At 30.6% G+C, this 13268-nt stretch overlaps 3 protein-coding genes across 3 annotated transcripts; 1 reads left to right on the forward strand and 2 right to left on the reverse strand.

The window, feature by feature from the left end:
• Positions 1 to 161: 161 nt before the first annotated feature.
• Positions 162 to 1171, reverse strand: LOC113372192 (programmed cell death protein 6). The gene is made up of 4 exons (XM_026612517.1): positions 994 to 1171; positions 794 to 900; positions 446 to 714; positions 162 to 369 (listed from the first exon to the last, which is right to left on the reverse strand). The coding sequence occupies exons 1-4, from the start codon at positions 1050 to 1052 to the stop codon at positions 268 to 270; spliced, it is 537 nt and encodes a 178-aa protein (XP_026468302.1). The 5' UTR covers positions 1053 to 1171; the 3' UTR covers positions 162 to 267.
• A 210-nt stretch (positions 1172 to 1381) lies between these two features.
• LOC113372191 (26S proteasome non-ATPase regulatory subunit 7) lies at positions 1382 to 3002 on the forward strand. Its single transcript, XM_026612516.1, has 3 exons — positions 1382 to 1689; positions 1758 to 2180; positions 2537 to 3002. Exons 1-3 carry the CDS (start codon positions 1515 to 1517, stop codon positions 2902 to 2904), a joined length of 966 nt encoding a protein of 321 aa, XP_026468301.1. The 5' UTR covers positions 1382 to 1514; the 3' UTR covers positions 2905 to 3002.
• A 563-nt stretch (positions 3003 to 3565) lies between these two features.
• Positions 3566 to 11483, reverse strand: LOC113373588 (protein artichoke). Its single transcript, XM_026613877.1, has 6 exons — positions 11466 to 11483; positions 11176 to 11254; positions 8129 to 8240; positions 5447 to 8067; positions 4231 to 5385; positions 3566 to 4140 (listed from the first exon to the last, which is right to left on the reverse strand). Exons 1-6 carry the CDS (start codon positions 11481 to 11483, stop codon positions 3566 to 3568), a joined length of 4560 nt encoding a protein of 1519 aa, XP_026469662.1.
• Between the last annotated feature and the right edge of the window lie 1785 nt (positions 11484 to 13268).

Consider the following 13268-nt stretch of genomic DNA (forward strand, 5'->3'; position numbering starts at 1 on the left):
GTATAGATATTAGTACTTTTATTTATTGTGTTTTAAAAGAACTCGTTATGTATAAATTTGAAAATAATCAAGTGCATAAAAGGTATGGATAATCACCTATAGTCATATTACCATTAATTAAAAAGCACATTTAACATTACATATATTTATATATTTCTGCTTGTTAACATTCAAATATAGAAAATAGTTATTCAAAAATGGTTATTTAAAGATAGAAATTTAATGTTTTGGCATGCATATGATAAATATTGGCCTCATATAATATAATTAAATTTTTAGACTAAAAACCATACTCAGAAATTGCTCATAATGTATGGTAATAATACCATCCTGGTCAGTATCATATTGGCGGAATGAAGCAGTAAGAGTCTGAAAAGATTAAAAATTATTTTTATTATCCTACTAAATTCCGTACTTATTCATTAATTACTGCAAATGTACTAACATATAGAATAATACAGCACTGGATAAAGTCATCGAATAAAATTGTACCTCTGCCAAATCTATCAAACTTTCTTATTAAAGTATCAACTATATTATCAGATAAACGATAACCAAAGGCTACTAAAGCTGTTTTTAATTCATTTTTATCAATATTTCCTGAACCATCAGTATCAAAAGATCTGAAGCAATTTTGCCAATCAGTAACATATTTCCATAGAGCTCCAAAATCTTCAAAGCTTACTGTTCCACTGTTTCGTTTATCAAACATGCCTAACAAAAAAGAATTTCATGTATAAATCAAAACGGACTTTCATTATAAAATATAGAAGGATGTAATAGTTGCATTCACCTATCATGAGCCTCACAGTTTCTGGATTAAATGGATTCCAAGTGCCATTTGAAAGAGCAACTTGTAATTCATCAGCCGATATATAGCCACTTCGATCTTTGTCTACCCTAATAAAATGATATAATTTATATAATATATATTTATATAATACTAATGATGCATTTTTTGTATTAATGCGACGTGTTTTTCACAAGAATTACCTTTGAAAAACATCCCACAAAAATTCTCGGCTTGGAAGAGGTGATGCGAATTGCGACATTCTGCTTTTATTTATAATTATTTAACGTTAAGAGCTTAGACAATATAATAATGGTTAAGAGTATTAATTAAACTATCAAATTATATAAATTTATCAATTTGACTTTTAAGAAAACATGAATCATGAGATAAATAGTATGAAGTTGCACAATGTTATTGTCAAAAAATGACTAAAAGTTTGTTTCAAGCATGAGCTTTAAATTAAATCCTAGGTTTAAAACATTTTTCGTTATCGAAGTTTGATACATTTTGCATCTTATAATCAATTATTATTTATAAAAAAAAATATTTATATTTTTATATTTTTTCAGAACATTTGAAACATAGATAAGGAAAATTGATTTGAAAATATATGGCATCTTTGAATGTTGGTAAATCTGACATGACAATTGACAGTCAAATTTTTGAGAATCATTTTCGAACTAGTATCTTAATATAAAGAATTAATACAAAGTGCTTAAAAATGCCGACTCAGGATGTGTCTATTAGTAAAGTTGTGGTTCATCCACTCGTTTTATTAAGTGTGGTTGATCATTTTAATCGTATGGGCAAAATAGGAAACCAGAAACGGGTTGTCGGTGTATTATTGGGTTGTTGGCGTGCGAAAGGTGTTCTGGATGTATCGAATAGTTTTGCAGGTATACAATCATAAATTTATCTTTGTCTACTTGATTCTTTCACTAAGCTTTTATACAATTTTTTTTAGTACCCTTTGATGAAGATGAAAAAGATAGATCAGTCTGGTTTCTGGATCATGACTATTTAGAAAATATGTATGGAATGTTTAAGAAAGTAAATGCCAGGGAGCGTGTTGTTGGGTGGTATCACACTGGCCCTAAACTTCATCAAAATGATGTTGCTATTAATGAGCTGATCCGTCGTTATTGCTCTAATTCTGTTCTCGTTATTATCGATGCTAAACCTAAAGATCTAGGTTTACCTACTGAAGCATATCAAGCTGTGGAAGAAGTTCATGATGATGGATCTCCCACATCAAAAACTTTTGAACATGTTCCAAGTGAAATAGGTGCTGAAGAAGCTGAAGAAGTTGGTGTGGAACATTTGTTAAGGGATATTAAAGACACCACTTTTGGAAGTTTATCACAGAGGATAACAAATCAATTATTAGGTTTGAACGGTTTATTAAATTATATTTATTAATTACCCTTTCAATTTTAGCATTTTCAAATTTCTGATTTAATATTTAGAAAGAAATAGTAAAACAAAATCATGTATGTAAGCTGCATTTTTACAGATATTTTGGCACTTTCAAACTACATAATTTTATAATGTATATTTATTAATTTTCTTTTTTAATTTTTTTTACAATAATTTTGTACAATATGTACAATACTTTAATGTAAATTAATATTTGAAACATTTCTTACCAATACTTTTAAATTTATTTACAAGATGCAATGTGATTAAACAGTGTTAACACTGCTAATTAAATTTCATAACTAATCCATTCATATCCTTTCCTAGGATTGAAAGGCCTTCACTCTCAGATTAGAGAAATTAGGGATTATCTAGTTCAAGTTGGGGATGGTAAATTACCTGTAAATCATCAAATAGTTTACCAGCTTCAAGATATTTTTAATTTGCTTCCTGATATTAGCCAAGACCATTTCGTTGATTCATTGTATGTAAAGACCAATGATCAAATGCTGGTGGTATATTTAGCTGCTTTGGTGAGATCTATTATTGCACTTCATAATTTAATCAACAATAAACTTACCAACCGAGATGCTGAAGAAGGCAAAAAAGAGGAATTGAAAGAAAAGAAAGAAACAAAGGAAGATAAGGATAAGAAACAAGAAGTTAAGGTTGGCAAAGATGATAAGAAAAAGTGATTTGATAAGTAAAACATGCCTTTTGTATTTCCTTCATAATCTGTAAACTTTATTTAAAAAATTCAGATTTTCATTCTTTGGTAACATATAAACTATTATATATAAAACAACAAATATAATGTTACTTTTATATAAAAAAATCTTTAATTTTTGTTGTAGGAAACATACTTGCATGTGACTTTCATAGACTTTTTTTATATTTATTTAAGTATATGAAAGTTTTTCGTTTCTAACTCGAAAATACTATACAGAGTATGGAAATATCTACATACATGTAGTAAATATTTACATACTCTGTATACATATGTATACAGTTTCAATTGTATATTTTATAATATTATTCTTTTCATTTTTTATTATATACATTGATTCAACCCTAATTTGTTATATAATTTAGAAATTTGATATATTATATATATATATATATATATATATATCTTGAGAAACAATTTAGTTTAATAGAAGTTGTTTAAACGGGGACTTTTTTATCAAAGTATCAGAATAATATCAATAATCCTACTTTGATTATTATAGAAGTATCAATCCTTGGGTTATTAATTTTATTTTATTGTGAGTAATATTCAAGTATATAGGAAGAATAGATTTTGCAATTATTTCTAGGATGTGTGTTTATATTAATATGAAAATTGGCAGCAAAACTTCAAGACATCATTTTATAATACAATATGTTAATAATTAGAAGAACAACTTTTGTTTCATAAAAATTCGGGCTATAGTAATTTGCATTACTTCTATAATGATTTAATCCTGGTTCCATTTGTGTTACCATATTGATGTGATTAGTTTTATTATAGTTGTCAAAATACCAATTCATTGATGAGTCATTATAGATGGTTTTTACTGTAGTTAGTTCATAACTTGCTATTGTTTCGATTTCAACTGAACTTGGAGAGTCCACAAATTCTTCATTAGTCAAACTTTGATCAGCAAATACAACTTTTGTAATAGTAGGTCTACCAGAAGGTTTGTAAAATGGCATATTCCCATTTGGAGCCAGTATATCTGATAATAAACCTGGATTTTTAGTTGTTTGTGTCCAAAATTCAGTATTTATTTTCTTATTATTCAGAACTTCTGTACTTTTATTGTATTCTAATATATTGTTTGTCATGTTTGTATTAGGAACATTCTTTGTTGTTGGCAAAAAATCTGATACGTTGTGCAGGGGAACATAAGTCGTAGTTTCTTGTAAGTTTGAGATTTCTGAATAATACTCTTTAAATATATTAGTGTTATTAAAATATTCATTATTATCAAAATTATTTTTTTCAAATGTTTGAATTATATCTTCATAATTTTGGTTACTGTGGAAATTTGTTTCTTCTGTTGAAATGTTTGGGTTAGGGCTTGTTCTATTGAAATAATTATTCTCTTCAGCTTGAATCTGTTCTAAGATGCTTGTTTGTTCAGTAATTTGAAAATTATTTTGACTGTATGGAACTGTTGTAATTTCAATATCCTCAGTATCATCAATGGTTGTATAAAAACTGGTCAATTGTTTGAAATCATTATTCTCAGACATTGGTATTTCAGCAGTTATGTTATCGAAACTTGATGCCGTCATTGGATGAGTGGATTTCTCAAAGGCAGTAAACAATGTTGGTATTTGTTGCAAAGCATTAAATTCTGTGGTATTTTCTGTTTCATTTTCTATTTGTGTTCTTTTCACATTAAATTTGTTGGACGGAAAGTCTTCTGGCCATGATGTTGTTGTATTTTGAAATGGTTCCCCAAAAGCATCGTTCACTGGATGAAATCCACCAGTTGTTCCAGATATTATAGGAATGAATCCACCGGTTTGTACTTGTGGTGCATCAACTGGATAATTTTGTATCCTGCCTGTTCCTCGTGAACTGCCTATGTGAGATGTTTGATCACTTTTACGATCCATACTAGTTCTTCCGGAACCCCATAGTTTATTAATGTTTAAACTAGGCAAAGGAACACCAAAAAATGTGAAAGTAGCTGATGGAACATTAGGCGGTTGCGTTGGTTTGACAGTAGATGAAAGATTTTTTTTCATATTCGTGCTTGCATAAAACGAAGGCGTATTGCCAGTGTTAGGACGCGAAGTTGTAATTGCATAAGTAGTATTTTTGTGTAGGGTACTATTGCTTTTACTTGTGCTAGTTTCATTAAAAGGATAATCGACATATTCATCATAAAAATATTCTGATTCTTCGGGAGATGGACGATCGATGTCGTTTGGATTGGATGATTGCTTGATTTTTTCAAGCCATGGGCTGGCGCCTTGATTAGGTAAACGATCGTCTAGGAGTTCTGATTCGCAGCCCGGAATTATGGGTTCAGTTTCACGAGCTGGATTATTTAAACAATGTTGCCGTGAAATACGGGCATCTCTCAACATGGTTCCGTCAAAGCAATGCGGACCAGCCCAATGTGCCTCTTGCATCCATGCTTGCATCCATAATAAACCACAGGAACATGTTAAAGGATTACCTGAAATGATTAAAAATAATTAACAATTCATTTACAGGTATAATATTGCAATATACCTTACCATCGATGTCGAGCAAGGCTATGTTGCTTCGTAAAGCTTGAACGGATGATTCTGACAAACTTGTCATTTTATTATTACGTAAACTGAGTAAACGTAATCGTGGCATTCCACTAAATGGTGCTCCATGAACGTTGCAAATGATATTATTATCCATGTTCAATTCAACCAGCCATTCTAAGTCGTGAAGGCTAGTACTTTGAATTCTAGATATCTTGTTGTAACTCAGATCTAGTACCTCTAATGATCTTAATGTTCGCAGTCCAGCATGGTCTAGATCATCTATGAGATTTTGACTTAAATTTAACATTAACATTCGAGGAACTCTATAAAACGCTCTATTTGATATGGTCCTAAGTCTATTTTGTTGCAGTTCAGCGCTTTGTAATGATGGTAAATCTGAAAACACTGCATCTCTAAGTTCTCTTATTTTATTTCGAGCAAGTAAAATTTGCGATAATAATGGTAGTGACCTTATTGATCCCGGCTCTAAGATGTCTATTTCATTATCTGACAGATTCAGCTCTTTCAGTTGGGGCAAATATTGAACCGACCCTTGTTTGAGTATCGTTATTCGATTTCCTGCCAAATTTAAGTCGCTAAGCGATGCCAGAGGCCGCAAATCATTCGGTAGAGTTGTTAGGCGATTCTCGCTAACATCGAGTATTTCTAGAGCTCTTAATCCAATCACTGTTTCAGGTAGTTTTGTTAGCATGTTCACAGATATATCTAAATTTACTAATTCTCGAAGATTTTGTAACACTGCGGATGGAATTTCTACCAATTTATTGTTACTCAGGTCTAAATTGGTGAGGCGCCTGGCATCTAATAATAATCCTCCGCGTAAAATTTCAATTTTATTATTACTCACATCAAGTGATTTTAAATAGCTCATATAACGTAAGCTGTTTTCTGCTAAATATTCAATTTCATTATAACTTAAATCCAAATATTCCAATTTTGTTGCGCCGTCAAATGAATCGTCTTCGATTTGTTTAATTTTATTTCTGGACATTTGTAATCTTCGTAATTGGTTCAGGGCACGCATGGCACCGCTTGTTAAATATTGAATCTCATTTCCACTAATATCTAATGATCTCAAAGCCGGCAAATCTAGATCTAACGAGCTGGGCAAAGGTATTGCAACGATTTGATTTTGAAATAAATGAAGAGATTCTAGACCACGTGGAAGTCCTGGCACAAAGTCGGTAAGCTTGTTAAAGCTTACATCAAGTTCGAATAAACCATCCAGATGCCTGAAAGTAGATGGATGAAAAGAAACTAATGCATTATTAGATATATTAATAGATTCTAATTGTCGAGTTTCTAGAAACGACATCGGATCAATAGCATTTAGGTCATTATCTTGCATGTTTAATTTTCGGAGAGATGGCAAGTTTGCAAGGAGTCGTGGTTCAATCCTTCGAAAAAAATTAAACGACAAATCTAAACCTTTTAGAGCAGGTAAATTCCAAAAAGGTGAAGGTAGTATGTTTGACAATGAGTTATTTTGAAGCCTTAGTTCTCTGAGTGCTGGCATTGAGGTTAAGGCTTCTCTTTCAATGAGTTGCAATCTATTGTCATTTAGATGCAGTCGCTCTAAAGTTAGATGGCCTCTTAATACACCAAATGGAATTTCTTGTAAGCGATTATGACTCAAATCCAGAAAACGCAGTCGCGGAAATGCATTAAATAAAGCACGTAATTCATTTGCGTTATCTATTTCATTACCGATTAAATATAATTCTTCTACTCCGCTACCTGAAGGCAACAAAAAAGATTCTGGATGAAATTTTCGAATATAGTTGTAATTAAGATCCAATGATCTAAGCATTGGAACTCTGTGAAAAGCACCTTGGCTAACTTCTACTATTCTATTTCTAGCCAAACATATTTCTTTCACAGCTGGTAAATCTACGAAAGATGCTTCTGATAACTTTGCAATATGATTATTCTCTAAGTGAATACTTGTAAGTGATGGCAAATCTCTTACAGCTCTTCCTACCATGCTAGCATCAGATATTTTATTTCCCGATAAAGACAATTGCTGCAGTGAAGGTACTCTTGAGAAAGCTCGCAAATGAATCCAGTTTATACCGTTATTAGATATGTTAACATTGGATATATTTGGTAAATCTTCTAAAAATCCTGCTTCTAATCTATTTAACCTGCTGCTGCCCATGACATGTAAATTTTCTAAAGCAGGCAACATGCGGAAATATCGTGGGTTAAGTTCCATGAGCGATGAAGATTCTATGTGCAGATATCTTAGTTTGGACAAACCCGTGAAGCTTGGTATTCGTTTGATCGACTTGCTTTGAATCGTCACAGCTTCTAATTTTCTGAGTTTATCTAAGCTATCCATAGGAAGGCTTCTGAGTTCATCTTCTACTATATACAATTCCATAAGAGATTCTTCCAGGCCAACAAGCCAACCGCTCGAAACACGCTGCAAGCCATTGTTGCGAAGCATGAGGCGCATTATTCTCAAAGTAAACAAGGCTCTTCCAGGGAGCGATGGCAAATTATTATTTTCTAAAATTAATTCATCGATGGGCCGAGTCATGCTGGTGCTTGCAGCACGCAGGCCTGCCATCACATGTGGCAATTCGCTGTGACTGCACCTGGAAAATAAAGGTTAGTTGATTCAATGCTTACTATAAAAGGTTATGCATTTTATATTACCATAATTGTACTTCATCAGCACGTTGCGAGCATCGACATGGTGCAATAATTTCAGGCTTTGGACAAGCAGTTTCCGAGGATGCAAAATCAACAGATATCCAGTTAAGGATAACTAATGATATTAGAATATCAGCTGTTTGAAGCCACCGCGTTCTCGCCATCGTTTTTCATGTCATTCTGAATCTGAGAATTACTTCTGCCGGTTTTACTATTTTTGTGAACGCTTCGATTTTAGTCATTCGTTTGCAAAACGTTCACGGCACTTGTTTTAAATTATCACGGTTTAATCTACAAATATAAAAACTATTATAGAAAGGAAATAAATTGACAAACCGTCAAAGCAATAATGTAATTTTATTATGATGTGCATCTTTAATTATTACATTATGTTTATGTAGTTCAGACAGACAAGCGATTTTAGTGCTATAACCATAGTGACAATTTTTAATAAATCATTTTCACATACAGATTCATCAAAAATCTAGTTACATATACTATCTAGTAATGAATTTGACATGTCTTACATCCGGGCATGGTTTATAATCAAGTAGAATTTAAAATTACGCAAAATGAGAAAATTGTGCAGCCGAACGAATCGAAATAAAATTTGCCCGTTTCGTGTTTGCTAAGCCCCTCTACTACATATATGCTTATCATAAGTGTAAACAGTAAATACATAACAAAATACGCGATTCCAGGCGCCGCTTTATTTTTTAATTCGATTTCTTAATAGCGATTGTTCGCCGCCGGCCCGTTTGCGTGGATATCATCGTTAACAAAGAGTTTCTTCTAGCCTTTGCATAACATCCTCCGTCGGCCACAATAAAATCGCTAGTTTGTTTTTTTAAGCGGTTTGTGAAAACATCCGAAAAACTAACAAAGAAGCGATGCTTTACTCATGTTAGCGATACGTCTAAAGAAAACCGACATGATAACAATGTGTTGATTGTATTTCTGTATTTTGCTGATTGGATTGAGAAATCGACAAATCTGCGTCTTTATATTATCCTACAAAGCTATTGTTTGATTCTATTTCATCCGGTGGAAACTTTGCTTATTTAATATTTATGATTTAATTGGTGGGATTAGAACTTGTTTATCTTAAACCATGAAGCTGATTACGAACGAGTATAGGGCTAATACTTTTGCAATTTTGGTATTTATACCTCAACAAAAAACCTACGGATTTGTTACGTTTGATAACTTTTATAACAAAACTTAATGAAATACAGTATGAGTAAAGTATACTTCATAAAAGCAACTTTTATAAATTAAATGTGACATAAAATTATTATTATTATGTTGAAGTATCAAGCATAAAATGTGGCAAAAGAATATTATTATGTTAAAGTTTCTTATTATTATTATGTTAATGATCTTATTATTATTATGAATTATTTTTCAAGTTCCTCATTGTTTTTCTTCGAAAATGCAACCCAGTCGTTATTCTTTCTTCTTTGCTATTACTTGTTATTATTAGATGTGTGTATCTAACACTGCTGACTTGCTCGTGATGCCCACGAAAGGTTTTTACTTGGATGAAAATTTTATATCATGCTACCTTATATTGAACTTGGCCGACGTTGGTATCGAACCCGAGATTAGTTTGTGCTGAATTACATATTATGTTCATGCAAATTTGCACAACAGAGTTTTAAGTAACCCAATTTTTTTACAAAAAATATGTTGCAGTTGTTTAGACCAAGAAAGTTTGGAACAAACGAATACCACAAGTGAAGAAACATTTTTCTTAAAACAAAAATTAAAAAAAGCTATTCCTTTAGCCAACCAATTCCTCATCAAAAGAACAATTTAACTTCTGCTTCTGTTCTAGTTTAACAATGTGAAATTGTATCATGAGCCGAGCAGAACGTTAGATGAACGTTAGGAGATCCAGCTGGAACTAAATATTATAACTGTGATGCTAGGTACAAGAAGTATTGCTTCCAAAGGTACACAATATAATATGAATTGCCGTATTGTTGGGTTTTCGAAGCGTGTCTTTTGGTGACAAAGCTTCTACAACTCGGTAAATGATCACTGATTGCGATATTTGAACTGTTTTATGAGTTAATCGTGTGCATCGAACGATTTAAACATAGACATTTATTAGTTTGAGGTATAAAAATTTCGTAGGTGATAAATGTTTTCGAACTAAAAAGTCTTCGAACTTTTTTAACTTTCTGTGATCAAACAATATACATTTGAATTATCATATTATTATATACCTATTCGAAGTAATAAATCACTCCTTAAAGACTGAGTATTTGTATCACGTTTAATTCACTTCTTATTATTATGTATGAAATTATTATGTTAATTCAGTTAAAAATAATATTTATATTTTTCTAAAAATATATAATCTGTCGAACTTTTTCATATATTACATATACTTGTTTTCTAATAAAATTATTTTATGTAATTTTTCAATATAAATAAATCTTTGATTTATGAGAAATATAATATACATGTAATTTATCACCAAGTCAAATAATCGTGAATGTAATATATTTATTGGAAATTTTGATCATTAACTCGATTCTCGTTTACGAACGACATATACAATTTTAAAGTTTATGTTATTTATAATTGATGATTCATATTCCAAATCACAATTGTAGACCACTTAAATTTTAACAACTTATTTTAAATACCTTAAACATTCTAGGGATTATTATTATAGAATCACATATGCCACAATAAAAATAATTATATAGTTTTTCATACTGGCAGTAAAATAATATATTTATTTAATCAATATATTCTAACAAGAGAAAAATAACATGCAATTGGGATCTTTGCAAAATTTAACTTCAGTTCTAAATTTATTTATGGTACCATCTTATTTATGGTATGACCTACTGTACGCTACTCTATCGTTTTACATACACGTGAATAATTTTAAAGTATTGTCGATATGTGAATAATATGTGCGTCTATTTAATTTTATATTTAGTTTATTTAATGCCCATAATATAATTTGCTTGATTTGATTTATCCGTTGAAAATTTAAAATTATTTTTCATACATGAACCAGGCTTAATTTTTATGTGCCAGTAATATTTTATTGTTCATTAATTTTAATAATAAAATGTTTGACATGTCCAGACCAATATTTGCAACATTCTGAAAATTCAATTATTTAAAATATCCACAAGCTAATTAAATATAAAAATTATGTCATTATTGCACACAGTCACATTTGAATCAGTATTATGACTAAATTATTCGCAAGTTCTTATTCAAGACTTAAGATGATAATTATAGATATTGAATCAAATCTGTTTAGAGTATTTCACACTAACATTATAATTGATATTTCTTATTTAAAATTTACATTTTTTGCAAGTAGCATGTGCCAATCAGAGGTATTTTTTAAACATCTCACAATTTCTAATGAGTTTGGAATGATTGAAATATCTACATATACTCCTTGTAATTAAACCAATTATTGTCTGATTTAAAATTAATTTAACGTGCACTGAATCACATCGTAATTAATCAGTTGAATTACTTACAAATTACCATATCTCACAATTACATCAGAGTGTGCAATGCCTCAACGCATTTCTGCATGAAATAATATGTAAAATCGCTTTCCATTTTGTGAACGTAATATTTAGTTATGCTGCCAAATAATTTATATAGAAACAATAACATAAGACACGGAATATGATGTTTCAATGAATAAATTAATTGTACACGCCGGAGAAAGTCCAACTTTTGAACAAATCAATGGAAAGAATGGATTCGCGATATCGCAACGTTAATTTTTTATTGAAATGTTACCTATGCATGAATAATTAGGGAAATTTCAATTGGTGGTTTATACGTTATAAAACTTGTTTTGGCGAAGGAAATTTCAATCTAAAATATTCCTGATCAACGATGAGAAACTTAATATAACATTCTTGTAAACTTTATGCTAATAGCAGGATATAATAATTGAATGTATTAGCAGGTTTACTCGTTGATGGGCGTATAAAACTAATATAATACTTTGAATAAGGATTTCTGATCAATTTTGATATACAAATTAATCTAAAATTTGATATTTGAATGTGTATTTATAATTTCAGTTTTAAATTTATGAAGAAATCAATAAATTTTTAAAAAAGTATTAGCAATATTGCACAATATACAATACAATTTTGAACATAATACTAAAAAAATATAAGATAAATAATGTTCACTGTTTCCTATAAAATAAAGCAGGAACCATGGCACTGATTGTCAGGATAAAGTAAATAATGATTTGAAGAACAGAAAATATTTGGAGAAAATACGTTCAAAAATTTTAATATGTTCATATCATATACATATTAGACTTTCAATTTAGACAACCATCAAAACTATCAAAGGACATAAATATAGTAATCCAAATAATTTATTCAGAATCAAAACATAGTCCGTTAGTATTTGTCATAAGAAGAGCGCGTTTCATTATGGTGCAACGGAAAGGAAGTCTCTTTAACATGTTCACCTATTTCCTGAGCTTTCAAATTTCATTGAGGAGTCATAAAACAAATTAGACCAAGGCTGAACATCACTTACCGTATAAGCACAGATATTTAATATCCATAAAAAGTAAACAGCAAGTATTAGTTTCACACAGTTTATGATCCGTAAAGGCGGTTCTAGTTTGCGTCACTTTAAATAATTTAAATCTCCAATAATACTAAATTAATAATTGTATGTTTAATACGTCACTTCACATCTGGGAAATCTGATTATAATTTTTGGGTTTTTTAATGATTTTGTGATGTTTTGAGAGTGGTTTTCAGTGTTAGACTGTTCTGGCTGGAGTGCTCCTGATGGTCGAGCGTCGGGATGTCATGCAAGGATGCGCATGGTCGTGTAGACCATGGGTTCTCCCCTCCTTTGTTATTGTCTTCAGTTAATTCTTTTTGAAGAAGAAGTACGATGAATGGAGGATTCAAATGAAGAGAAAACTTATTGTAATAGGGTTTGCTTCAATGAACGAAATAGATCAATAAGTAAGTGCAATTACATTGATTGAATCCATTTTTTAATCAGTATATGAACCTCAAAAATCTTTTTAGGTCTTTTTGAATATCTTGTTCTTCACAATGCAGTTGTACAATTTAAGGATTCGAATTTGTTTGATGATATGCTAATT

The sequence above is a fragment of the Ctenocephalides felis genome, unplaced genomic scaffold (genome assembly GCF_003426905.1).
Source record: "Ctenocephalides felis isolate EL2017-DRISC unplaced genomic scaffold, ASM342690v1 CF-g0.4_SCAFFOLD_01604, whole genome shotgun sequence".
Classification (NCBI taxonomy): Eukaryota; Metazoa; Arthropoda; class Insecta; order Siphonaptera; family Pulicidae; genus Ctenocephalides; species Ctenocephalides felis.